The sequence below is a fragment of the Leptodactylus fuscus genome, chromosome 5 (genome assembly GCF_031893055.1).
Source record: "Leptodactylus fuscus isolate aLepFus1 chromosome 5, aLepFus1.hap2, whole genome shotgun sequence".
NCBI lineage: Eukaryota > Metazoa > Chordata > Amphibia > Anura > Leptodactylidae > Leptodactylus > Leptodactylus fuscus.
Window position 1 is genome coordinate 76180410 of NC_134269.1, and position 26635 is coordinate 76207044.

At 38.6% G+C, this 26635-nt stretch overlaps 1 protein-coding gene across 1 annotated transcript; it reads left to right on the forward strand.

Moving 5' to 3' along the window:
* The first annotated feature begins 7648 nt into the window (after positions 1-7648).
* On the forward strand, positions 7649-25023 carry GLDN (gliomedin). The gene is made up of 10 exons (XM_075273443.1): positions 7649-8163; positions 12053-12104; positions 14996-15013; positions 15440-15547; positions 16514-16669; positions 16808-16936; positions 20453-20536; positions 20610-20738; positions 22037-22187; positions 23654-25023. The coding sequence occupies exons 1-10, from the start codon at positions 7789-7791 to the stop codon at positions 24117-24119; spliced, it is 1668 nt and encodes a 555-aa protein (XP_075129544.1). The 5' UTR covers positions 7649-7788; the 3' UTR covers positions 24120-25023.
* The last annotated feature ends 1612 nt before the right edge of the window (positions 25024-26635 follow it).

Here is a 26635-nt window from a genome sequence, read left to right on the forward strand (position 1 = left end):
GGGTGCAACACAATGGTCTTCATGAATCCCCCCATTATGTTTCAGCCTTACAGCTAATAATATATTGGGAAGACTTCTTGACTAGAGATGAGCGAGTAGTATTCCATCGAGTAGGTATTTGATAGAATACTACAGTATTCGAAATACTCATACTTGTTCGAATACTACTCGCTATTCACAGTAAAGAGTCGATTCAGAACCAGCATTGATTGGCCGAATGCTATACAGTGTACAGCATTTGGCCAATCAACGCTGGTTCTGCCGGAGGATCGTCTGTGACGAGGTGGAGTCTAAGATCGAACCACAGAAGTCTCCATTGTGTTCCAATCTTAGACTCCGCCTCGTCACAGACGAGCCTCCGGCAGAACCAGCATTGATTGGCCGAATGCTGTACACTGTATAGCATTCAGCCAATCAACGCTGGTCAATGCATTCCTATGAGAAAAAGTCAGCTCCCGCATAACGCAAGCTGCCAGCTCTCCCGACTAGAAAAGAAGAGCCTGCAGTAGAACCAGCGTTGATTGGCCGAATGCTATACACTGTATAGCATTCGGCCAATCAATGCTGGTTCTGCAGGACGAGTAAGTTCACATTAGCGCTCGCCTCCCATCTGGAAGGAGTCCGCAGGAGGACTCCCCCCAAACGGAATATCAGTGCAACTACGAGCGCTGTGCAGTTAAAGCGTACGGACCTGTTTTAGTCTATGGGGTCCTTGCGCTTTAATTGCACAGCGCTCCTCCTAAACACTCTCCTCTTGCTACTCGTGGACTTGGTGACTCTCCTTTAGTTGAATAGTGGTTTCCCCTGAAACGAGCATTTTTTCCCATAGACTATAATGGGATTCGATATTCGATTGAGTAGTCGATTATTGAGGCTCTACTCGAAACGAATATCGAATCTCAAATATTTCACTACTTGCTCATCTCTATTCTAGACATATAATACAGATGGAAGACTGTGACAGACAGTATGCCAAACATTTTTATATTGTATTATAAAGTGTTGTAGTATTCAGTATGTAAATGGGGCACTGTGGCGCTTTCCCTTGTGAATCCACAGAGCAAAGTTCACACATGTATTGTGTACAGAGATTTATAAAGACAGAAGCCAAGTCACTACATCACAGATTTTGATGGGTGCACAACATTATTTGAAAATGACAGAAATGGTTCTATATTTCTTGAGAAATTTAAAATTTAGTCTATTTAAGATAATTCAAAGATACTTTCCATACTCTGGCACTGTATAATATAAGGGGGTCAGTCTTGAGATGGATTCACAGCCAACAGATTATATTGAGAAAATGTCTGCAATGGGAAGTCAGTATTAATCTAGTTGAGATTGTTATAGTGTCCAGCATGTGGATTTCTGAAATTCTGCTCGGATACATACGACAGTCAAATTATTGTAACAATAATCCTCCATATAATAGGTTTAATTAAAATATTAAAGAAATATACTCCATCTAATAATACTAGGGAGAACTGTTTTATATTGTTCTTGACACTGGGAAATTATTACTGAGTTGTCCCAAAACCTTTCCATTTGCCAATGCAGTTCTAGTAATGGAAGGACACATAAGTAGCAGAGTTCACGTGACACTCTGCGGTGTGATATCTTATCACAGAAGACATAAAAGCCCGTATCAGGAAAATGCATTAACATTCTGTGCCAAGTTGTTGTGATTTTCAAATTTACTACATTTGCAATAGGAAGAATTTGTTTGTCTTAATCTAAAATCTATTTAAGAAGCCAAATATATTTTACATAGAGAAATCCATCTTGTGCCCTATCATCTGCCAGCTCAAGTGTCTGCTTTGTGTCTGTTTTTCGGTTTGTTTGTGCCACTCTGTTTTTCACTAGAGCACAGCGTGTTCCCTTGGCTGACTGAGTCACATGTGTCACAGACAAAGGAAGTCACCAAGTTCATAATGATAAGCAACTGTATAATGAAATATTGCAGTCAGTAGTCATAGATCAGGCCGAGCTGCCCCTGTAGAGGAAGCATTGCAAACTTCTATCAATTTTAAGATGATATAGAGCATCACTGTAATGGACTATTAGGAAAGGGAATGCTTTTAAAAGAAATGCGCTTTTATGGTGCCCTAGGGCAAAAAAATTGAAAGTAATGTTGTTGTATATTTTTATTATTTTTTTTTGCTTTAAAAAATCCTTATTTGGCCTGATGTTTACAAAATCCATTTAATAGCCAAGATAATAACTAATAAAATAAATGCATAAATACAGTAAGTATAGAAAATAACTGAATTTCTTTTAGTTGCTTAAATAGTTTTTTTTTAACTGTAGTTAAAATGATGTATGACCCTTCCATTTTATTTTTTTGCAGTTTTTCAGTGATATCAGAAAAATCTGCAGTGTGAAGATGTTCTATCAATTATTTTTATCCATTGATTTTAATGGAAATAAACAGAAAAAAACCTGAAATAAAACATTAAAATGCAATTTCCTAAAAAAAAATCATTTCTCTAAATATTCCTATTGATAATTAAAAAGAAATAAAAAATAAAAAAAATGCCTTTTCTTCCATTGGAGGAATATTTAAACTATACCAACAATTATTCCAAGGGGTGTAATAAGTAACCATAGGGCCAGACTCTGTCATGACCAACTTAAGTGGAAAGTTCAAAAACTGAAAAGTATCAGATATTTTTATGTTTTTTTTACATGCAGGGATAACACCCATGGTGATTTTACAATACAAATTATACACGCAGTCATGTCACAGCATAGGGAACATAAATGCAGTGATGCCACAGTATTAGGGTAATTCACACAGTGATGTCACACTACAGTTATAATATACACAGATGATGTCACAGTATTAAGTTAATGCACACAGTCATGTCACACTACAATTATGATATACACAGATGATGTCACAGTATAGGGATAATTTATACAGTGATAATGCACACACAAAAAGATCACCGTGTGCACTGTGACATCACAGCATATGTAATACAGTAATTATATTCATGTCACATGCTGGCATTATGATGTCCCAGTAAAGTAATAGAGGTGCCAAATTATACTGATTGGTACATTGGGTTACTGTGAAACACCAGACCCTTGTGGGTGTTGTAGATGAGCGTCTGTATCACAGCCGCTAACTCCCCCAGTCCACAATGCTCCCTGTGCTATCAGTCCCTTGCTGAGAAAAGCACAGTATAAATGTGTCTCATTCGGTTTCCCATCTTCCCTACGATTATTCATAGTTATCACTGATTGCACCCTAGGACACAATGGAAATGGACCCCCTTAGTTGTTGGGGGCCATTACAGCTGCTATGTCTGTTAACCTGGAAGTTACACACCTGATAATTACCATAAATCTTAATAAATATTTTCAGAAATTAGTAAAACATGATATTTTATCTGATTTTTCATAATTTTGCCTGTGTGACCACACAAAATAATATACCATATTCCACACAGTTACATAAGAAATAGAAATATTCAAGTATTGCCATTGCTGTCCCAAAAGGCATATTGGGTTTCTGCATTATGTATTACATGTCACTTTTAAATTAGCAAATATAAGAGCCTTGTTAACAAGAGGAGGCTTTCTGCTCCCAATTCATTTAGAGGTCTGTAAACACATGGCCTGTTATTGTTAATTTACAATGGAGAATCTGGGTCAGTTGTATGGATAGTGCGATCCCTGAGGCAGAGTGGGCTTTAGCAGTAATCCAATAATTGCTCACTCCGCACAGACATCTGTCAAGAGCAATCTTTTAAGGTGTCTATTTTTAAACATTCATTGGCAGAGTCATATAAAGCTGGGCTCCACATAGGGATATGTAATACCAAATTAAAATGGTGTTGAAATATATGGTGATTACTACATTTATTGGTAGCTATAGCAGAAAGTAAGTGATATAGCGCAATTAAACAAATGGAACACAATTAGGAGATGTTGGATTTGGTTACTTTAGACACAAAGCTGATGGACATAAAGTCTTTATAATGGTAGGACATAAATTAGCTTGGTGTCTGTATTTTGTGTATTGTGTAACTCAGTTCATTATATCATTAATGAATATTAACTAATTTCATTTTCTCGATTTAGTTAAAATATGACATCTGCCTCTTTCTCAATATTGTTTGTTCCAATATTCTAAATACTGTAAAGAGATATCCATTCTATTTCCCTTTCCTTCCTCTCTATCCAGTGCTAGTGCATGTGTTTGAGAAAAGATGAAGGGTTTTGGCTAAAAGAGTTTTGTGTAAGGCCCAATTCAAATCTGCATTTGGTATGCCATTCGGGGAGTCCGCTTGGGGACCCACCAAACAGAACACCGAACACATTAAAAAGCAGTGAGCAATGAAAGCACACGGACTCCATAGACTGTAATGGGGTCCTTGTATTTTCTGTGTGATGTCCACATGATTTGTGTGAACACTGCACAGAAAACACGATCTATGGGGTCCATGTGCTTTCATTGCTCACCGCTTTTTAATGCATTCAGTATTCCATTCAAGGGTCCCCAAGCGGACTCCCTGAACAGAATACCGAATGCAGATGTGAACCTTCCCCTGCTACTGAATATATAATGAAAATGAATCTAGTATACCCCACCTATTCAGGTAAGTTTCAGAGTAATGTTACTCAGTCACATGATGGGTTGCTTCTCACTGATTGGATAAACATATTTTCATTTGGATATATTTTCATATTCATTAATCTGCAAACTGGAGCAGCGCCCATTCCAATACACAAGACTAAGTTATTATTATTATTGTTTATTTATATATATATATATATAGCACCATTAATTCCATGGTGCTTTACATTTGGGGGTTTACACACAATATACAAAATATACAGGTAGGTATAATACTAACAATGACCGACTGGCACAGTGGGGTAGAGGGCCCTGCCCGCGAGGGTTTACAATCTATGAGGGAAGGGGGTAGGGACAGAAGGAGAGGGGGAGATTGTACAGATGGCAGTGTGGTGATAGTGTTATTGGAGGTTGTAGGCCTTCCTGAATAGGTGAGTCTTCAGGGCCTTCTTGAAGCCTGTGATTGTGGGGATCAGTCTTATGTGTCGTGGTAATGAGTTCCAGAGTATGGGGGATGCACGGGAGAAATCTTGGAGGCGGTTGTGTGAGGACAGACATGTTGTGCAGACATGTTGTGCAGACTTTCCTCCCTTTAAAATTGCAACAAATGACAAGTGTCCAACAAAATATATTTACAGATTCATCTACTATATATTGAAACAAAAGCCTCATACAAACAGCACTATTTATCCTTAAAATGTTACTACACCTTACAACTTTAGGTTTTCTGGCAGCATTTGTGTCACTATTACAGCTTTTAATGTATTTTCTTAACATACTTTAGTTCCTTTCTGTGAAATTATGCACTTTCTCTGGTTTACCTTTTGGGGTATAGGCACTTTCTAGGTATAGGAGGGGGTTCTTGTATAATGCAGGGAAGCTGAGGCTGGATGGAGGGTCACTTCAGTTATTCAGGAATTAGAAAATTGAGAAAAGTTCTGTGATATAAAATATGATTCCCAGTTTCATATGACATCGAGATTGCAGTTCTTCTTGTAAAATTTCCAGGGGAATCACCAGATGAAAATACAAGGATTGCCAGATTCATACACAGCTGCAGCTGCTCTCCATCCGGACTGTGTTATCAGCGGTAGATGTCTCTGAAAATAATATCGGTAGGTCAGTCTTGGTGTCCTATCAAAGATGACAATTTCACATTTTTAGGTTTTGGAATGATCCAGATGTAACTGTTGGAAGTGACCCCTTCTCCCTTCAGCCTCCACTTCCCGGCAAACAAGAGATAGAATAAAGAAGCACAGGATGTCACAAAAAAAAAGACAAAATCTGTTAATAAATGAAATTACAAAATGTATTAATGCTACAAATACTGACAGAAAATCAAAAGTTGTTAGAAAGTTAAGTTCCACTTTAACCCCAGATATGCTGATACCTTTACTATAAATGTGTTAAAGACAAATGTCATTTAGCTTCAGTAAGTCATCTGATTTGTCACCAAAGGCCACACAAGTGCTGTTAGTAGAGTCACACCATGAGCCTCCTCCAGCTGTGTCTGCAATGACATTATATAAGCCTTCCATTATCACCGCGGATGTCCAGCAGTCAGGCATTAGAAAACAAGGATCCTGAAAAGTAAAAAGTCTCTGCTTTCATGGGCTGCAAAAGTTTATTTTCTCTGAAACTACATTTTCTTGATCAATCTAAAGGAAACCTGGAAAATCCTCCCAAGAGAACTGACAATATTAATATTTTAGCTCTGTACTGTTCTGTGGAACCAGAAATCATCTGTTATACTTCCATTGTTGTGCCCCTACCTCATGCAATTCTGATAAAAGGGTAAAACAGAAGGGAAGAAGTGATGGCAGTTTCTGACCACATCGGAAATGACAGTGACCCGAAATCTTATTCGTGTCCATTGTAGTTTTCTATATTAACTGAATCAAGTGGTGTTTAGACAGAAAGCCTTGTAGTGAGTATCAAATTGGCCCTTATAAGCCAGGCTTTGCCAAAGAAGACAGAAGGACCTTGTGTTTCATCTTCCCACCATCATCTCTTGACCCTTGAACTGATTCCCCAGCATTTGCTTTACGGCAAACTAATGTAACTTCACTAAAGAAAACTACCTATTTATACACTTATTTGCCTCCTTCTGCCACTGAAAAAAATTGTACAATAGAAGTCTATGGGGAGGGAAGGGGGAGGAACAGGAGAACTTGCAGTAGAGAGACTTCTTCATCACAGACTGACTGTTTTCTCTCACAATACAAATGGGTTTCCAGAGTATCCAACCGACTCCTGACAGAAATGACTCATTCAGTGCTGTAGACTGCCTCATATACCTCTCTCTCTCTCTTTCTTTCTTTCTCCTCGACCCCTCTTCTCTCCTTTCAGTAGATTCTGTGTTATACTTATCTGCTTCTGTACATAGTATGGACCAGAACCACTCAATTAAGAAGTAAAGACGGGGCATTTTTCTGTAGTGAAATACATATCTCCAATTCTGTTTCCTCCACCTGCACTACTAATTTATGAAAAATCTACTTATATCAAAATCTGCAATTATTATTATTATTATTATTAATATTATTATTATCATCATTAATAATAATAATAATAATATTTCTGCTGTGTCCTCAGTGGGTTATTCATTTCAGATAGTATAAAATGTAAGTTATATACCCAGACAGTCTGGAAATCATGTTTAGTCTATGTAATAAGCATATTTAGTGTGTATGTTAAAAGACTAAACCATGATAGATTTTACATTGTTTGAATATAACAGGCCCTTTTTTTATTATGGACATGATCTTTTTCAGTTTTATGCCTTTTATACAGATGTGATATTTACCGCAGGGCTGACGTTTGTGCCTAATAGACTAGTTGTCTCTGATATTTCAATACAGTGTCAATGTCTTTGTCAGGTTTTCTAGCATGTTGTGGTAATTGAGTGCTTCTGTCTATAAGAAAAGCTGAGTGTGACTGCTGTCTCCACGACACCCTCCATTCTTGTATAGGGCCCCTCCTTGCTTCTCCCGGACACACGCCTCTGCCATCACTTCCACATCATTAATTTGGATCTGAAAGTATAATCTTTGTTAAACAGCCCACGGCAAGTCAAGGCATTTAAACAGACTCCAGTCTATAAAACCTGCTTTGTTATCCAGAAGAAGACGCTGTTCTTCTTGTGGAGACTCTTAAGGAAAGGAGGCTGAGTAGAGTGTGCTTGCTTATCCACAGCCACTGGAATGGGGACAGAAAGGGTTGTAAGTTTGGTGGCTTGCTCTGAAAGAGGACAATCTAGTGTAGTCCTCAGAGGTGTGATAGCTGTACTGGCTATTATCACAGTTCTCAATGTAGGTGGAACCTTATTCATCTTACTTCAATGGAAAGACCTTGCATCTAGAGTCAAGGAACTGGAATCTTATCAGAGACCATCCCAGGAGGACTTATTGACCTCTCACCTGAACCAGCTGGTATCAGAGATAAAAGAGAAAGATTTGGAAGAAACAAGGTCACAAGTATCCAGAAACAAAAGGAGTCATCACCGCAGGCATCAAGAATCCTACATTCGAGCTGAGAATGAAGACATGCTTATGATGATGACCTACTCAATGGTCCCGGTAATCTAGAAACACGTACCTACCTACATTCTATACCTACATTGCCATATAAATAGTTTGATGTATTATCAGAAAATATAGTTTGCTTTTATGTGTAGATTTAGATGAATAGTATATAATACACTTTATCATCATATTCATATTGTCAGAGTCTAAAATTAATCTTTAGCATGACCCTCATGACTCCGCTTTTCAGGAAAGCCTACAATAATCCCACTGCCACCATACCACCATCTGAACAGCTTCTCCCCTCACCTACAGAATCTTTCCCCCTTCCCTTATAGATAGTAAGCCCTTGTGGGCAGGGTCCTCTGTCCCACTGTACTAGGTGGTCACAATGTCAGCCACAATGTACTTGGTCTTGTGTATATTGTGTTTTGTATGTAAACCCTCTTCAAATGTAAGACACCAAGGAATTAATGGTGAAATAATAATCATGATAATCTTCAGCTTTGGTTCATAAAATTACAGATATTATTATGTATTTTTAGTACAATGGACTAACTTAGTGACCAACTGTGAGATAGACCGCAAGAGCTTACAGCTATACAATCCATCTGTATCATTGACATTTCTCATCATATATACTGCCCTACATAGTGTAAGATACTACAGCAGTCATTATAAGTCACATATAATGTTAAGTTGAATGACATTATAGCATCATAGTGATATGTACCAGATTATATATAATATACAATGATATGTAGCATTCTATGTTCATTAAAGGTGTATTCCCATGTACATAATCATATCTATATTTCTAGATACTTAACATTTTTGCAAATATAAGTAATTAAAAATTCTGCAAAGTTTTAAAGATTTTAAAGGGGCTCTATCAGCAAAATCCTGCAGATAGAGCCCTACATATGTGTGCATAGCCTTTAAAAAGGCTATTCAGGCACCGTAAAAGTTATATTAAACTACCCCCCCCCCCCCCCCCCCCGTTTTAAAATAATAACTTAAAAAAGAATGTTCTCTACTTACGGAACGTGCACGCTGGGCGGGCATTCAGGGTGCGCCGTCTTCTTCTTCCCCGCCTCTTCTTCCTCTGACGTCTTCGGGTCCCGTCCTCCTCCGGCGCTTGCTCGCGGACACTGATAAAAAAAAATAGCCCGGATGCATGCGCAGTAGCCGTAGTAGAAGCCGCGTGTTACTGCGCATGCGTCCGGGCTATTTTTTTTTATCAGTGTCCGCGAGCAAGCGCCGGAGGAGGACGGGACCCGAAGATGTCAGAGGAAGAAGAGGCGGGGAAGAAGATGAAGACGCACCCAGAATGCCCGCCCAGCGTGCACGTTCCGTAAGTAGAGAACATTCTTTTTTAAGTTATTATTTTAAAACGGGGGGGTAGTTTAATTTAACTTTTACGGTGCCTGAATAGCCTTTTTAAAGGCTATGCACACATATGTAGGGCTCTATCTGCAGGATTTTGCTGATAGAGCCCCTTTAAAGCTAGTGTCCGCTCCTAATGTCCGTACAAGATTTTGAGCGGACACTAGCTGTCGGACACCGACGGTAGTGTGAACCCTCCCTAACTTTCTTAATGGTCACAGTCTGTTGTCTTGATCAGTTGCCAATGGTTACAACCACAAAGGCAGAAACTTTCTATGGTCTGGGTCTTGTCAGGAACTCAGCTATGATTTTCTTATTGTAGCTGGGTTATGATGCAGGGACAACTTGTGACCACAAGATATTTGGAGAAAATCTTTAAAACCCTGCAAAATGTTTCATTAGTTATATTAGTTATATTTGCAAAAATGTTTAACTTTTAATTATCTACAAATTTAAACTAACTATGTACATGAGAATACCCCTTTAATGAAATTAAGAAGAACTGTTGCAACCCAGACATTCAGGGTTATGACATTTCACCGTTGCAGACTGGAGTTATGCTGAATGATGCTTCCTTGGTGACTTGTATTGGTTGTATATTTCACTCCATTTTATGGCTGACTGGGCAGTGCTGCTAGGCTAGGTTCACACTTGTATATTTTTGCAGTACATTTTTTTTCCCATTGTATAAGAGATTGCCAAACATAAGGCCTGGATAAAATCCTATACAGCACTTTAGTTTTCTTTTAGAAGGAGTGTCAACTATGCTTTCCAGTGTAGTTAATAAGGTATTCTTCCACATTTCACACTATTTTTTGGCATGGTATAGGTCCATAGAAGTCTGTGAATACTATTAGTGTGTATCATGCTAACCATGCATTATACACACTGTGAGAATAGATGAAAAACTGATGGCAACGTGCAGTTACTTTACACTAGTTATCATCAGTTTATTCTCTCAATCATTTACCTACTTATATCAATAAAAAAAATAAGCTGCTTATGGCTATGGTTCACATCTACTAACAATATAACAGCCACATCTGTCACATGACGGATCCCACCACTGACTTTTAGGCCCATGGGTTAGAAACGCCGTAGGAAAAGTCACAGAGTTTTACAATAAGAGCAAAGTGGATGTGATCCCAGCAAATCCCATGCCCACTTTGTGGTAAAAACTGTTGTATGGATACGCAGTTTTGGAGATCGCAGTATGTCAATTATATCTACGGAAATGCCGGTGGTATCCCCATAGATGTAATTGTAACAGAAAGTCTGCGGAGGAAAACTCTGCAAACGGTCTGTTTAAAGCTCTGCAGGAAGAACCGCGATTCGTTCCCATCACGGTTTTTGCCACAGCGCTTTATTGCTGCGGGACGTCCCATGGGGCCTTAACCCTAATGGGATTTATTGAGTTTCCATCATGGTGTTCATCTTCATCCCACAAAAATACAATGCAGCATACTGTACAATTTTAGGGCATTTATGTGTGAATATGGACAGAGTCTCCAAAATAATTCTCTGACACGGATGTGTCCCTATGACTGAACTGATGCACAAATTTGAGTCCCTGAAAAATGCATAACATTGATTCACAGATATGTTATGATTATTATTTTTTTCTTACATTAAAAAAAACGGAAAAAGTGTGTTTTGAATGTTACATTAAAGCATGACAGTGTGCATGCAATGTGTGTATTCTAAAACCATAATTCAGGACTAATATACATTGCAATGTATAGTAGCTTCATTCATTCTATGGATTGCAATGTTCTCTGATTTTTATTGGGGTGCATAACAGCTTATACCACGTGTCTGACGTTGGTAAACTTTTTGACTTAGTTTTTTGAATGTTAGTCCTAAAATGAGGAAATTATCAACCTCTATATTGTATTCAACACTGACCTTAGCTGAGAAAAGATGCCCTGTGAGAACTTGGCCCAAGGCCTTCAGATTATTGGAGCAATTCTCCACTTCAAAGATAATTCTGTTACAATATTCATCTGAGATATGGAAATTAGGTGGATATTGAAATGAATGAGTCTAACACCGTTTTTGTTCAGGATCAGTTCCCCCGCTGTTCTCATTTTTTGATAGTAATTAAATAAATTCATTTTTGCACATTGATCGTTCTTTATTAGATTGAAGTTAACTTGTACTACCAAAGTGCACTGAAGTCAGTAGTATCAGCTCAGGGTCTTGAGAAACACCCTACTACCCTATATATGATATATGAGTTTCCTTATACTCACATACTGTATAGTATAAAATGCCTTTTATTTTAATGGTTCAAAATATCTATATAACATGTGTCTGACTATAAAACTAGAGGCACCTTATAGTGGTAGTCATGAAATTTTTGTTGTCCCTTAATAGGGCCCTGCTTAGTTCTGCAAGCTGACACTACATCAGTTGTGCTTGCTGTAAGTGTGCTGTAGCATGCCCTCCACTGGGACTATAATCTCACTGACCCTTTGTCTCCCGCTCCATCCAATCTACTCTCCGGGCTTTATGTAGCTACATGCTATTGATAACATCCACTTTCATTGTTATATAGGTTCGTGTCATGCTTGGTTTATGCAACAGTACAAAAGGAATCTGTCTAACAGGTATGTCCTCATTTTTAATTACAAAATATCTGCATATATGATGGAAATTGAGGGTAAACTCTGGGTTAAATGGGTGGTCCAAGATGTTCAGAAACTCGCATAAGAGAATGGAATAGTATGAAAATAATAATAACCAATATTATCATGGTAAATTCCCCTCCACACCTGCTCTACCACTCCTGTGGTCCCAACTGGTCTTCCACCAATGATGTCATGTACATGATTTAATTGGCGCTGCAGTCAATGACCGGGAAAGCGCCACCGGTGAGGGCAGCGATTTACAGCAACGGTCACATGAATAATGTGCATGATCATCATTACGTTATCGTGGTCACAGGATTTTACTTGTTACTGGGTAAACCTGTGTGTTAGTCAGCACTGAAACGCCTGAAATCTCACAGATACAACAGTATCTTAGAGGCTCTTGCATTAACGTTAAAGACAAGCTCTTGTTCTTGCTACTGGTGTTTTTACTTGGTTTGTTAACCAATTATTGATTACTAGCCTCTGCCCGCAAGTTCGTCTGTGTGTTATTGGCATCGATGATCTGCCTATATTCAGCAAATTACTGCCATTAATGGTTCCCTTGCTCTGGCATTTCGGCAGTTCTCAAGCTGCCCTGTTGCTGAACTTGTTCCTCGCACCATGCCTGTGATTGTACCAGCATCTCAGCAGCTTGCTGGGACGCCATATAATGAGCGTGTTGTGGGTGTCGATGATCCGCCTACTCCGGTGTTTCGGCAGCTCTCAAGCTGGCCTGCTACTGAACTTGTACCTCACTCCGTGCCTGTGATTGTTCCGGCATCTCAGCAGCTCGCTGGGACGCCATATAATGAGTGTGTTGTTGGCGTCATTGATTCACCTGCTCCAGGGTTTTGGCTGCTCTAAAAGCCACGTGATGCCTAGCTTGCTCATTCCCCCTGAGCTCCGCTTGAGGAGAAGTCTGTGACTTCTGGCTACCTTCATAGCTCTCGTGGTTTTACAATTTTGCAACAAATTAGATTTTCTTTTTCCTGGCATGTTTAAAATTGGCAAACTGCCAATTTGGATTAAAGGGGCTGCCTGAAGCAGATCAGATAATATGCAAATACTTGTTCACAATGGACTGAGTGTTAGCTATTTGTCTCCAATTAGCTGAGAGAGTACTGCTGGCAGCAGTTTAATATAGTATATGAACATAAATTCATAACAGTCGTGAAGCCATGTCATTTACCAGGATAAAAAGTAGGCTATTTTTAATCGAGTTTACATAAAATCTATGTGCTAAATTTTATCTAAATCCGTTCAGCCGCTTTTGCGTGATTGAGTAACAAACATCCAAACACACAAACTTTCGCATTTATAATATTAGAAGGATGTCTTGTTCTGCTGTTAAACAAGAGTTGGGAACTTTCACCATTTCCACCAACTCCATTTCTTTGCATTCTTTAATAGGCACTGCTTAAAGATTCTGGCACTAATGGGATTTTTGGGGGTTGACACTAATACGTAATAGCATTTCAGTCACTAAACAGAGGGAATAATAACAGTATGCCAGACTCACAACTGCATTCTCAGCATGTAAACTGTACTGCCAGCCCCAGGCTTTACCTGTGTGTATGGCCTATCTTGTGCCGTATGCCTGTTTTTTGGAGAAACATCTGATATAAAGGTGTTTGAAATGCATAGAACTTAAAATCCAAGATGTGGCCAAACGTAGTTTAAAATAAAAAAAAATTATATTCACCTACTCCGTCCTCTGTTCAAGTGGCCCATCCGCATTCACTTGAACCCCAAATAGAAGCACTGGTGTTCATGTGACCACTGCAATCAATAGCTTCAGTGGTCACATGTGATGTCAATGCAAGTACATATGTGATCATTAGGCCTTTATTTGACCTCAGTAGTCATGCGAGTCTCAGCATTTCTGGCAGCCCTTCATCAGAGATTATCGAGACATGCTGTGCCTATGGAAGCTTGACCTTAGACAAGCAACGTTTAATTAACATAGCTCCCTCCCCTGTGGCCCCTCATATCATTTCTTGAGGTCTGTGTATTTTGGTGAAGGCGAGCCTTCAGACGTGTTATGAATTTCTCACAATGAGAAACTTGAAGCACGGACTGGTAGTGCTACAGTACTGAAACATTTATGGCGTGTATAGCTATTGATAAAATTAACAAGTCAAGAAAGATCCAGAAAATAAGCCACAAAAGACCAACAGCCAAAAATGTTGTGGTTTTGTCCAGATGGAGACATTTATCTCTTTCCATATGACGCAAGGCCCATGTGTCTTTATTAAGTGCTGCCATCCATGGGTTTTTTAAGATGCATTGACTTGGTGATAATCTTATTGTATAAACAATATCGTGTGCTTGTCCAATTATGCTAGTTTTTATAACTCTATCTATCTATCTATCTATCTATCTATCTATCTATCTGTCTATCTACCTCAGGACAAACTGGCAGCACTCCAATCAAATAATCTAAACTTGTGTGGTTTATTGCCAGGCCTGATCCACCCACCATTATTACTGCTGTGTTACACTGAACTTTTTGCTAATATATATATATATATATATATATATATATATATATATATATGAAACTGTAATAGCTAAGAGTATATATATATATATATATATATATATATATATATATAGATCTTACACAGCTTTTTGTCCTGTATATATTATTTATTTGTAGAGACCAATCTTGTGCAAGGACCTCTGGGGAAGGACCTCAACTAACCCCCTGCCGAAGGCCATTTTGTTTCACAAAGTACATAACATCATTCAATTCTTTGAGAGGGGTTTTACATTAAAAACCTAACTGTAGGGCACATTTTAAAGAACATTAAATAAAGTGATATAAAACATTCACAAGTTAATAACTATAATTATCTCATTTGCAGGTCCACCTGGGCCTCCAGGTAAGTAACATCCCATCATCTGATTATTCTTATTATATAATGCTAATACGCCATTGGTCTGAGGATCAAAGAAAGCATCTGGGCAATCCTAGCTGGAATATGGCCCATACGTAGTTAATGTAATTGTCATTGAGTAATTAAGACTTTTTGCCTGGAGCTTTGTTCTTTTTGAATACAGATTCCACAGGATTCCACCGTAAAAGCCCATTTGGGCTAAAACTGATATATACGGTGTATATATGTATATAGATATGAGCGCACATTTATGGTATGGTAGTGTTTAGGCGAAAAGCCATATAATCTCTTTGTAATTTATGACATAAGCTACTTTTTTTTAGCCCAATGGAAAATGTTGAGTTAAAAAGTTGACTCTATACAGTATATAATATAACAAGTGTTGTATCTAATATTACTTGTTTATTGTAGGACCCCCTGGACTTGATGGCATGGATGGGATGCCAGGATTTAATGGTTCTGATGGGATTCCTGGGCAAAAAGGAGAGCCAGGTGCTTCCGGAAAAAGGGGAAAAATTGGTAAAATATATTCTCTTCAGTGTTGTTTCCAAAGAAGATGATTATTTTAGCAATGTAGTTTTTCTAACCTATATAACTCTAACTAATTAATTCAATATTTAAAGGGAATATATTCTCCAGATTTATTTTTTCACTTCATTTTCATATTCTGGTGTTATATTTTTATTTCCTGTACGTGATTATAGGGATGGCCATATTGCTTGTACAACTTTTAACAACTTTAGGCTGCGCCCCATGCCACCAAAATGGAGCTTTTTTTGTTGCAAATTTTGTTGTAGTTTTTGAAGCCAAAGCCAGGGATGGATTGAGCAGAAGGTAGAAGTCTAAGTACTTCCTAAATATATCCCATTCCCTTTGTAGCTTTTTTTTTTTTTACTTTGGCTCAAAAAGCACCAAGAAAATCTCCAACCAAAAAAATGTGTTTCTGCAACGTGAGGTCTTGGCCATAGATATTTGCTTTAGCACAACCACAAAGACATAAGAAACCAATGTCTGGATATTATACATTGATTTCTATAGGAGATTGTTCTAGACATGCTTTGTGACCTGTGACCTGCCCTTCTCTACACAAAACAGGACATTCCCTGATACAGTAGAGAAATGAGAGAGGCTTTTAAAGACGCCATTCTTAAAGCAGACCTAGGTAAAGATCCTATAAGTAAAGGTCCTTTAGGTTAACTATTTGATCTGTTCGCAAGATATTATGTATAGCTATGTTTCTGAGAACAGATAATATGTCCTAGGCAGATTTCTCTTTTCCCAGACAGGAAGGCACTTTCTATAAAACATGCCCTGAAGAAGAAATTGTGCCAAGAACATTGACTGCCTCAATAACCATGGAGTCTGCAAACTGCTTTTCATGTTACAGAACAGCCAGCTACAGCTTGCCTGCAGTTCTACACAGTATCAGTTACATATTATAATGCAACATTACATAGAGTATTTTTTGTGTCTTGACTTTTTTAGGTGAATCCGGAATGAAAGGTGAACAAGGTGAAAAGGGAGAGAAAGGAGATCCTGGTGAAATTGGTACTCCAGGAAAGGAAGGCATACCAGGAAAGAGGGGTGAAAAGGGGGAAAAAGGGGACACAGGCGACACATCTAATGATGTCCTTAGTGAAGGTAGATGTCAATCTTTGTAGTCTTCTATGATATTGTTTGTTGAAGAGCTGCATTCTACTGCACATTGTGTATCCCTTAAAATACCTGCCCTCATAATACATAGGTGATTTTTCTGATCATATGTAAACAATACTGCAGGTCTGAAAGGAGAAATGGGACCTCCAGGACCCCCGGGCCCACCTGGTCCTCCTGGCCCCATGGGTCCCCCTGGCAGGAAGAAAGTCAAAGCTCAGCAGGTTGTACAGGAGTTCAGCACCAAATGCACAGGTAAGTGAATACTATACAGCTGTTACATTAGAGATGTTACTGTTTTCCTTTATAAGAAATATACTTAGAATGTCTTCACACTATACATAGTTAAAGATGCTTTAAAGGGAACCTGTCACCTACATTATACTTAAATTATACCTACATTAAACTCAACACGGTCGGCCACATTTTTTTTAAAGCCAGCTAGAACAGTTCACTGGACCTTGTTCATATCCTGTACAAACAATTAAAACCAGTCGAAAAGACTATTTGCTTAGTTTTTCTGTGTTATAGGAATTTAATAGGGAAATACTGCAGACATTATATTTAATGCAGCTAAAAATGGGGTCCTGGGGCCACACGGTGGCTCAGTGGTTAGCACTGCAGCCTTGCAGCGCTGGAGTCCTGGTGTTCAAATCCTGCCAAGGGCAAAAAACCATCTGCAAGGAGTTTGTATGTTCTCCCCGTGTTTGCATGGATTTCCATCCCATATTTTAAAAAAAAAGACATGCTGATAGGGAAAAATGTACATTGTGAGCTCTATGTGGGGCTCACAATCTACATTAAAAAAAAAAAAAAAAGGGGTCCTAACATACTCACCTCTCACTGATTCCGCAGTTTGGTTCTGATGGTCTCTGGGTCCACACTGGTCTTTACTTCCTGGAGATGCCTGCTCAGCAATTCACTGGTTGAAGCAGTAACCTGCAGTGATTGGCTGAATGGCCATCTCCAGACACTTCCTGTGCATCAGGAGACAGCAGGAAGTAAAGACCAGCGTGGACCCCGGCAGGCTGAGAATCAGGGTGGCAGGGGATCTGTAAGAGAGAGTATTACATTTTCATGTTAATATCCCACTTTACCAGTTTTAATTTCCCTGGACAACCCCCTCATAGTGACAGACCATAGGGAAATCAATTATATATAACAGCTTTTACATAATACATAGGACAGAGTGGATCTCTGCGACTATGGCTGTAAATATTCGCTTACATGGAGGGAGCCCACAGATGAGACATGTGCACAAACATTTCTGCATATGCATTGTGGATAAACCCAGAAGCGCTTCTAGAACTAGCTAGATTAAAACCATATCTTACCGCGCTCATTTCCCTATCTTTTGTGTTTGATATTCCCAGAGATCCCCTCGCACATGAATGTACATTATATATCTCTGTAGATGTGGTTTCTAATGCGCATTTACTGAGATAATTGGAATCAGTCTTGTTTATTTGGCTGTGAGTTGCATACACAATAGTCAGCACTGTATAGCAGTAGACACGCAGATAACAGAACTACTACAGTACAAAGTATGTTTATTATGAAAACTTGTGATATACTCACCAGAACCCAAATACATACTGATGACTATAGATGTGCCGCTGTCATCGTCCTTGACACTTTCACTGGGATGGATAAAATCTTGAGAGAGAGATTTTTGATTATTTGAAATGTTAATGTGTACGTTAGTCAGGGTCGGACCGGGGCTGAAACTCAACCCTGGCATTTACAAGTACACAGGCCGACTATCTGTACGGTGAGAGTGAAACATGACAAGAAGATGTATAGCATGATCCCCTACAGTCAGTCACATTGCAATATTCAGTCCTGGCATCCTATCTTTCATCTTGTTCCTGACATCTTTAATCTTGATCCTCATAACTCTAAGACTAATGCTTCTCAATGTTACCATGTATAATGGAATTGGGATTCTGAAATGCTGTCTAACTCCTTTCATCTGATGTCTGCAAAGTGTAAGTAAATGGAGTGGGTACAACACTGGCACACTGAGATACTTAAAGCTTCAACACAATCTAACAGTAAATGCCCTTGAGAACAAAGGCACTACAAGTCTATGGATACCTAGCAATAAATAAATAGGCAATGGTGCATAAAATGTCCCAGAATATCCTGGTAATAAGTCTACAGTTGAGGAAAAAAGCACAAGTCCAAGCAAAGGCTACAAATAAGTAAACGCAGCATTTAGAAGAAAAGTACTACAAGTCCAAGCATCGCCTATAATAAGTTTAAATAAATCTGCAGCAGAGCACTGAGACTGTTAGTGTCAGAAAAATCTAATAGTGAATAAATACACAGGGAAACACTGAGGCACTACACGCTCCAGCATAACCTAAATTGCCCATTGGAACACAGGGATACTACAAGTCCTTGCTTAACCCAGTGATAGATATGCAGCAGACCACAGAGACACAAGTCCGAACATAACCTATTAGTAAACACAGTTGTGCACTGAGGTACTGAGGCGATAGATGATGCACAGAACATGAAGGAAGAAGCAGACAGCTCTGGTCTCTCTGTAATGGCGAAACTGAGTATCTGCAGCTTTGGTCCCATTCAAATTAATGGCCACTACACAAAGAACAGAGCTGTGTGCTTTTTGCTCTTTTTTTCTGCAGAACAGCTGCCATATTGGGGTACTGGGTGTTGGAGCCACACTAATCTGATATTGATGACCTGTTCTTATGATAATCTATCCCAATATTTTCAGCCCTGAAAACTCTTAAAGTATAATGCACATGCACGTTAAAACTATATCTTACCACGTTCATTTCCCTATCTTTTGTGTTTGGTATTCCCAGAGATCCCCTCACACATGAATGTACATTATATATCTCTGTAGATGGGGTTTCTAATACGAATGTACTGAGATAATTGAAATCAGTCTTGTTTGTGCTCTGTTTATTCAAAGAAAATAGGAATTTCCCCAGCAGGGCAGTGCTGATGCTGACATGTGACCGTGGCAGAATTGCCACGTGGAAAGTCTCACCCTGACATTAGTAATTAAGAAGACATTGTCCATGTATCTGTCAGCTAGATATCATCATGTCTTAGTTACCTGTAGAAATCACTAAACATACAAATAACTTTACATCTTTATTCCAAAAAAGTAAAGTGCTTAACAGATTCTTGCATTAAGCCACAAAATACATAGCAGTATACATAGCAAAATACATGGCAGCGCATGTGACCCCATGCACTGCTATGTCTAAGACCCTTTCAACTACAACGTGACTGCAACGTCACTTTGTATCAATATTTGTATTATTCCATCATATAGGAGTGTCACCCACCCACATATAGCGTAACACTGAAAACTATTGCTGAAAGAGACATGAGGACTCGAGTCATTGTATGCCTAAATCTAAATCTCTTTTTATATAAATATATAGATTTTTCCTCTGTGTGTGTGTGTTACACTGCAAGTCTGATCCTAATAATGCAAAAGGGTATTCAATATCTACAATTGCTGTACAGATCCATATAGCAACATACTTGGGATATTAGGGCATTGCCTTCAATGTACATAAATATCTATATCCCCTATTCTGGGCAAAATACTATAGAATAGTGTCTGTATACTGGATGAGATAATACTCTACTGAACGAGTTACTGCTTTAAGATAAACTTACCATGTTATTAAATTATGATTGGGCTTCTTCTAATGAAGAGATACTGTATATGGACATGCTTAATGTTATCATATGTGCTAACCTGACTTCATATTGAATTGTAAGGTGAGACCTGTGCCGTCCCTAATGATGACACCATGGTGGGTAAATCTAGCGAGAAGACTAATGGCATTCCTCCAAAGAAAGATGGTAAATAATCTTCTTAGGTTATTAAATACCTTAATGTCCTGTTCATATCTGACAACATGTATTGCTTTATCAGATTGCACCATAAAGGCCATAGAGAATCCAATTCACATTGCAAAAGTGAAAGAGACATTTGGAGCTTGGATGATGGATTTCTCAAACAAAACCAGTGATCAAAGGATTTGGATTGTGGCACATTTTTCAGGTACAAAAATACTAAATGCAACCATACTATCCTTGTGAATCAAAAACACAAATATTAAGAGTCAAAATTAAAAATCTAAACAACTAGTCAATTATATTTTGGCTCTGTGAACTATAGTATCTTTCTTTTTTCCATTAAGTAGAAATTACAAATATACTCACATCATGTTTGTAAACTATGCTGGTCACAGGCTCCATGTCTATATGCTGAACATATCCATAGGCTCTGATCCTGGCAGAGGCTGTGATCGGTAAGTGATGCTGCGGGCACCACAAGCACTATTATTATACTCGGAAGTCTTTTTAGACCTCCAACTATAATGATCGGAGGCCCAGAAGAGGTAAGGGAACATAAAAAACAGTGTTACTTACCTCTCCTGGCTCCAGAAGGCTTCAGGCCTACTTCAGTGACGTCCCTGACCACCATGAATGGGACCTGCATCCTTGTGCGTCGCTACGCAGGCCCTCGGGACGTCCTGGACATCATTGAAGATGGCCGCCATCAGTATGGAGTGCCGTGAAGCCAGGGATAGGTAAGTAACAGTGGTTTTTATGTTTGTATTCCCCATTGGGTCTCCGATTTTTATACTCTGGGGTCTGAAAAGACCCCAGAGTATAATAATTGTTAATGGGTGTCCACATTGGAGCATAATACTGGGTGAAGGGGCCACTTTGGTGCATAATACTGGGTGAAGGGGCCACTATGGGGTATAATACTGGGTGAGAGGCCACTATGGGGTATAATACTGTGTGCAGGTGCCACTAGGGAATATAATACTGTGTGCAGGGGCTATTATGGGACATAATAGTGTGCGCAGGAATGTGGGGAGGGGGAGTTTGGTCGAGGTCTTTGGCGTCGGTCGGGGGGCCCTCATGTCAAAAGTTCACCACGGGGTATAATGTTTTTTTGCAGTACAGAAAGAGCTCAGTAGGTTATGCTTTTTAATTTAGAAAGATCCAGCAAAAAAGAATAACTTGAAGTATACCATTATTTTGCAATAATAATTATTATTGGGAGGTTATTGGTGGTGTATATGTGTATACGAATTAATAGCAGTAAACATGACAGCCTGCCATAGGATGTACAAGTCAGGAATCTGGTAGGAAAGCTCTAGTGCGGTGTGGACAGGGCTGAACTGCGCTATAGCACTTTCAAAAGGAGGCTCCAGTTGTCAGGAAATGTCAAAAAATGAGCTAAAAATGGAAAGCTACAACATTCATGTACAGTATACTGGGGGAGCTGTGTGCATAGTGCAGTTTTGCATGTTAATTCATTTTATATCACTGTTCTTCCTGCAGGATTAATAGTAAAGGAATATGGAAATATAACTGCCCTGCTGAATGACACTTACAAGATCACAAAACTGCGCTGGTTCTACCATGGCTGCGGACATGTAGTGTATGATAATTCAATGTATTACCACAAGGGAGGATCCAATAAAATCGTAAGGTACAGACTCACTAACCCCCAATTACATTAATGTTTCTCACTTTACTAGCACTCACCAAGCCTCGCCGTTCTGTATTGTATTAACTATTCAATAGAGGGTCGATATTACTAGAATATGCTCAAAAACAGCACATGGATAGAAACTGCAGCAGACGGTATATTGGAGAAGATATGAAAGATATAGAGTGGCGGGTTTTGTTTTTTGTTTTTGTGGAACACTAAAATGTAAATCCCAATGGGGACGGATATATCATATGACTGACAAAACTGGATTCCGATGGACCCCATTGATTATAATCAGGTTCATTGGGTTTCTATTATAGTGTCTGTCATTTTGCTGGATGAAAAAGTATTTTTTTCACAGAATCTTTCACAGAATCTGCCATAGAGGGTCCAAAAAGAACCTCCTACACAGATGTGAACATAGCCTTACAATTCACAATACTGTTATGGAGCTAACACAAGATCGGACATGGCATACATTACACCAGTGGTTTCCAACCTGCGGCTCTATAGCAACTTTCCTGTTGCTTATATAACACTATATTATTAAATGATGTACAGAAATTATCATCTTACATCAGTTCCTCTCCCCAGTGGAGTTCACATTGCAATTTCCCTCTCTCCACCATAGGGAACAGGTATAATGTGAAGTTCCCAGACCCCAATATACATTCTATAGCAGCACTCCCCCATCTATCATGTTTGCTTTTATGATATTGGTTTTCTTCATATGGTACAGAATAGTCTTTGGGCTCTCCCAAACACCAATGCCCAATTATAAGTGCTATCTCTATATCTCTATAGCTACGCCTCTTCCAATTTTAGGAAGTTGAAGAGATGTTCCAGTTCTTTTTCTAACCAATAGGGAGGCTTAAAGTAAAAAACAGTATATAGTCACCACCAGGGATGTGTGTCTTGGCCTTTGACCCGCACAGGAATATGTTAGTCAATAAGTGTCTGAACCTTGAAATTGTAGTCAAGCAGAGTCAATGACTGGCTGACGCACTTGTGCGAAAAGGTGACCAAAGACTGGTAACATGGACAGTTGAGTATATAGTGTTTGCAATTTTATACCTCTCTATGAGGGTTAAAAAAAAAGATATGAAACACCCCATGAGGCTAAGGCCTCACATTGTGGAAACACAGCTTTTTTTGTTGCAGATTTTGCTGCGGTTTTGTGAGCCAATGTCAGGACTGGGTTGAGCAGAAGATAGAGGTATAAGAGCTTCCTATATATTTCCAATTCCTTTTGTAGCCATTCTTGGCTTTGGCCAAAATCTGCAACAATAAAAGCTGCATTTCTGCAACATGGGTTTTCAGCCTTAACCTTTAGTATGTTTTTGGAGTCTAGGAAGAAATCCCTGACAAAATATAGGGAGAACATAAAAACTCTGTGGACATAAAAATGCCATTATATTGACTTTATAAATAAACATGACTACTTTTTGTTTTTCCTCCTACAGGTATGAACTTGACTCTGAAACCTTCCAGACTCTCAGCATTGACAATGCGGCATATCACAATCGCAGCTACCTCTTCTCAAATTCCAAGTCTTACTTTAAGCTGGCAGCTGATGAGAAAGATCTCTGGATAATCTATTCTTCTGACTTAGATAAGAGTATCATGGTTGCTCACTTGGATGACAAAACCTTTTCAATCACTCAGCACATCAATACCACATACCCAAAGTCCAAGGCAGGCAATGCATTTATTGCTTGTGGAATTCTTTACGTTACAGACACCAAAGATTTGAGAGTGACCTTTGCATTTGACCTCTTGAAACAAAAGCAGGTTGATGCTAGCTTTGACCTTAGGTCATCCACATCTGTCCTTTCTATGCTCTCCTACAACCCTAAAGATCAGCAATTATATGCATGGGAAGATGGCTACCTGATGTTATATCCTGTGCGCTTTGTATCTAGCACTTAATGGGGTCCTACAAGATGCCATGTTACCTACAAAATTAACTAAATGTGTTCACAATCCACATTTATATGGACATTTCTTAAGCATTAAGCTTTGGTTTGTAATTCTGGAAGACAAATTCTCAGTTTATGGTTGAAAAGATATTTTTAATAAAAAAGATACCAGTAATAATAAATACTGTTTACTTGTTTCTGCCTTGTTGCAGTGTTTGACTTGGCACGCAATATCCCGTAGACAGAATAAAGTATACAGTTATTTTGCTGTCAGTATTAATCAATAGACTGGACAGGGTTACATTACCTGGAGCATGACCAATGTTGTGTAAACAGGATTGAGAAGGAAGGGATAGTATCCAGTTCTCCAGAAATCATACACAGAGTTGAAAAAGGACAGGCCAAACCTTCTAATTTTCCTTCTACTGCAACTAAGTCCCTGAGCCAATGTTTACTGAGATGTATATGAATGTGTAGAATATATTGAGTTGTACGTCATTGTACACAGAGGGACACGTTTACTAAATGTGACAACTGAACGATATATCAGTTGCAGGGTAGAATGCACTACATTCCCCTATATAACATACACACATTTTAAACTAATGGCCAATCATTAAAGGGGGTTTCCAGTTTTAAAAGTATCAATGATCAATCCTAAAAATTGGTCACTCATATCAGATATGTGAGGTCTGGCATCTTAGACCTATACAAAGGATGGAGCTGGAATCAGTCAGCATTGTTATGTGTGTAGTGGCCAGACCAGGCCACTTAAAGGGAGCTAAGTTGTAATGACTCAGTTCAGCCACAACACAGGGCTGCTAAGAGTTGGACCCCAATAATCTAATGTTGATGGCCTATGCTAAGTCATCAATTTTACAGTACAGTAATTAACAGTTTCCAAATATGCCTCAGTTACTCAGCTTTATAGCCCCATCTTCATGTAAATCTCTGTTTATTCATATTCAGAATGATCTGCAAAGTACTATTGGTGGGGGCACGCCTTAGCTTTCCTGGACTTTGGTCTCAACTCTGGATTCCCTTGCAAAGCACTTTTACCCTAATTTGCATATTAATAAAACAGCGAGTGGCATGAAAATGGGACCCCAAAGCTGGATAACAGAGGCATATTTGGAAACTGTACAATCACCTCTACAAGGTACTATGATTAGATTTATAACCAATTTACTAGTGACAGACTCCCTTTACATCCCCCCTTCCTTCTCATAGTAAATATTACCAAGGAATACTGTAATTGTATGCAACACATGTGCTGGTTGCAATGTATCTTTCTAAGTGAGCGGCCAAATGTATTTTCCGCTACTAAACTCAATACATTAGTGCCATACTTTAGCAGGCTTCTTACACATGCTGTACTTTAGCAGGCTTTCCCCTTACATAATGCTAATTTTGAGAAAAGTGGCAATACACCTTCCAGCTTAACAACAATGTATACAAGCTCCAAGTATATGTGTAAATCTACCTCAGTGATTTTTGGATATGTGTATTCAGTATATTACATGAATAAAATCTTTCATATCAGATATATCAGAGATAACAATATTGCTGATTGTACATCCTAATCCTCAAACAGACAGAGGGTGAAATGTATCAAAACTGATGCAAAAGAAAAGTGGAGTTGCCGCCTATGGTAACCAATCCGATTTTACAAATGCCCTCTATAAAATGAAGGGTGGAATCTAATTGGGATTGTTATGGGCAGTTACTCCATATTTTCTTAGCTACACTTTTTAGGTCTCCCCATATGCTACCTAATGATTTCGAGTTTTATAGTATTCTATGTTATTAGTGTCTCCAACTAATTTTATGGGCTTTAGGGATATAAATGTTACTAAATGTTTCTTCATAGTGTTTAGCGGTCTCAATGTGAAACAATGTATCCTAACATGTCTTTGCTAGATCATATCTTACAGCGTGAAGTACATGCGACCAATATAATTACATGGAATATGTTCTAGCATTTAACAAGAGTAAGAAGCCTTAAATATGGATGAGTAATTGAGACATTGTCCGGACCTGTCTCTTCCTCATGTAGTCACGTGTAAATGATTTACATGTGTTTTGTTAGTAACCTGTAGAAGTATATATTCTAAGTGAAAACTATAATACAAGATGATACAAACATCCATGTGGACTCAGTCTCTGAATAACCAGAACTTCAGAACTTCCTGCTGAATTTATGGGTTACATAGTCAAGATGTTTTGGATCTTGGAGAATTGGGTATCCTGTGTTATTATAGCCCTTATATTGTGATTGGAAATAGGTGGGTTTTACCCCTTGTATTCTTTACAGAGGCGCAGAAAGACAGGATACAAGTATAATATTGCAGATACATTCAATTGAAAGGGAGATTTCAATCTAAATAATCTACTGATCACAGATTGTACATGAAAGAAGATCATGTTAGTGAAGTTTGTGATCTGGAATTACAACTGTTACCCACACTGAATGGCATCTACAGAACACATAAACCCCTTTGGTTAATCTATGAGATTGTAAATGTA

Bases quoted from the DNA above. Each gene is read 5' to 3' on its own strand.
- GLDN (XM_075273443.1), top strand. From the start codon at position 7,789: ATGGGGACAGAAAGGGTTGTAAGTTTGGTGGCTTGCTCTGAAAGAGGA. The intron at 16,937-20,452 runs GTAAGTGAATAC...TTGAATTGTAAG, and splicing joins GTTCAGCACCAAATGCACAG to GTGAGACCTGTGCCGTCCCT. The intron at 20,739-22,036 runs GTACAAAAATAC...TTCTTCCTGCAG, and splicing joins GATTGTGGCACATTTTTCAG to GATTAATAGTAAAGGAATAT.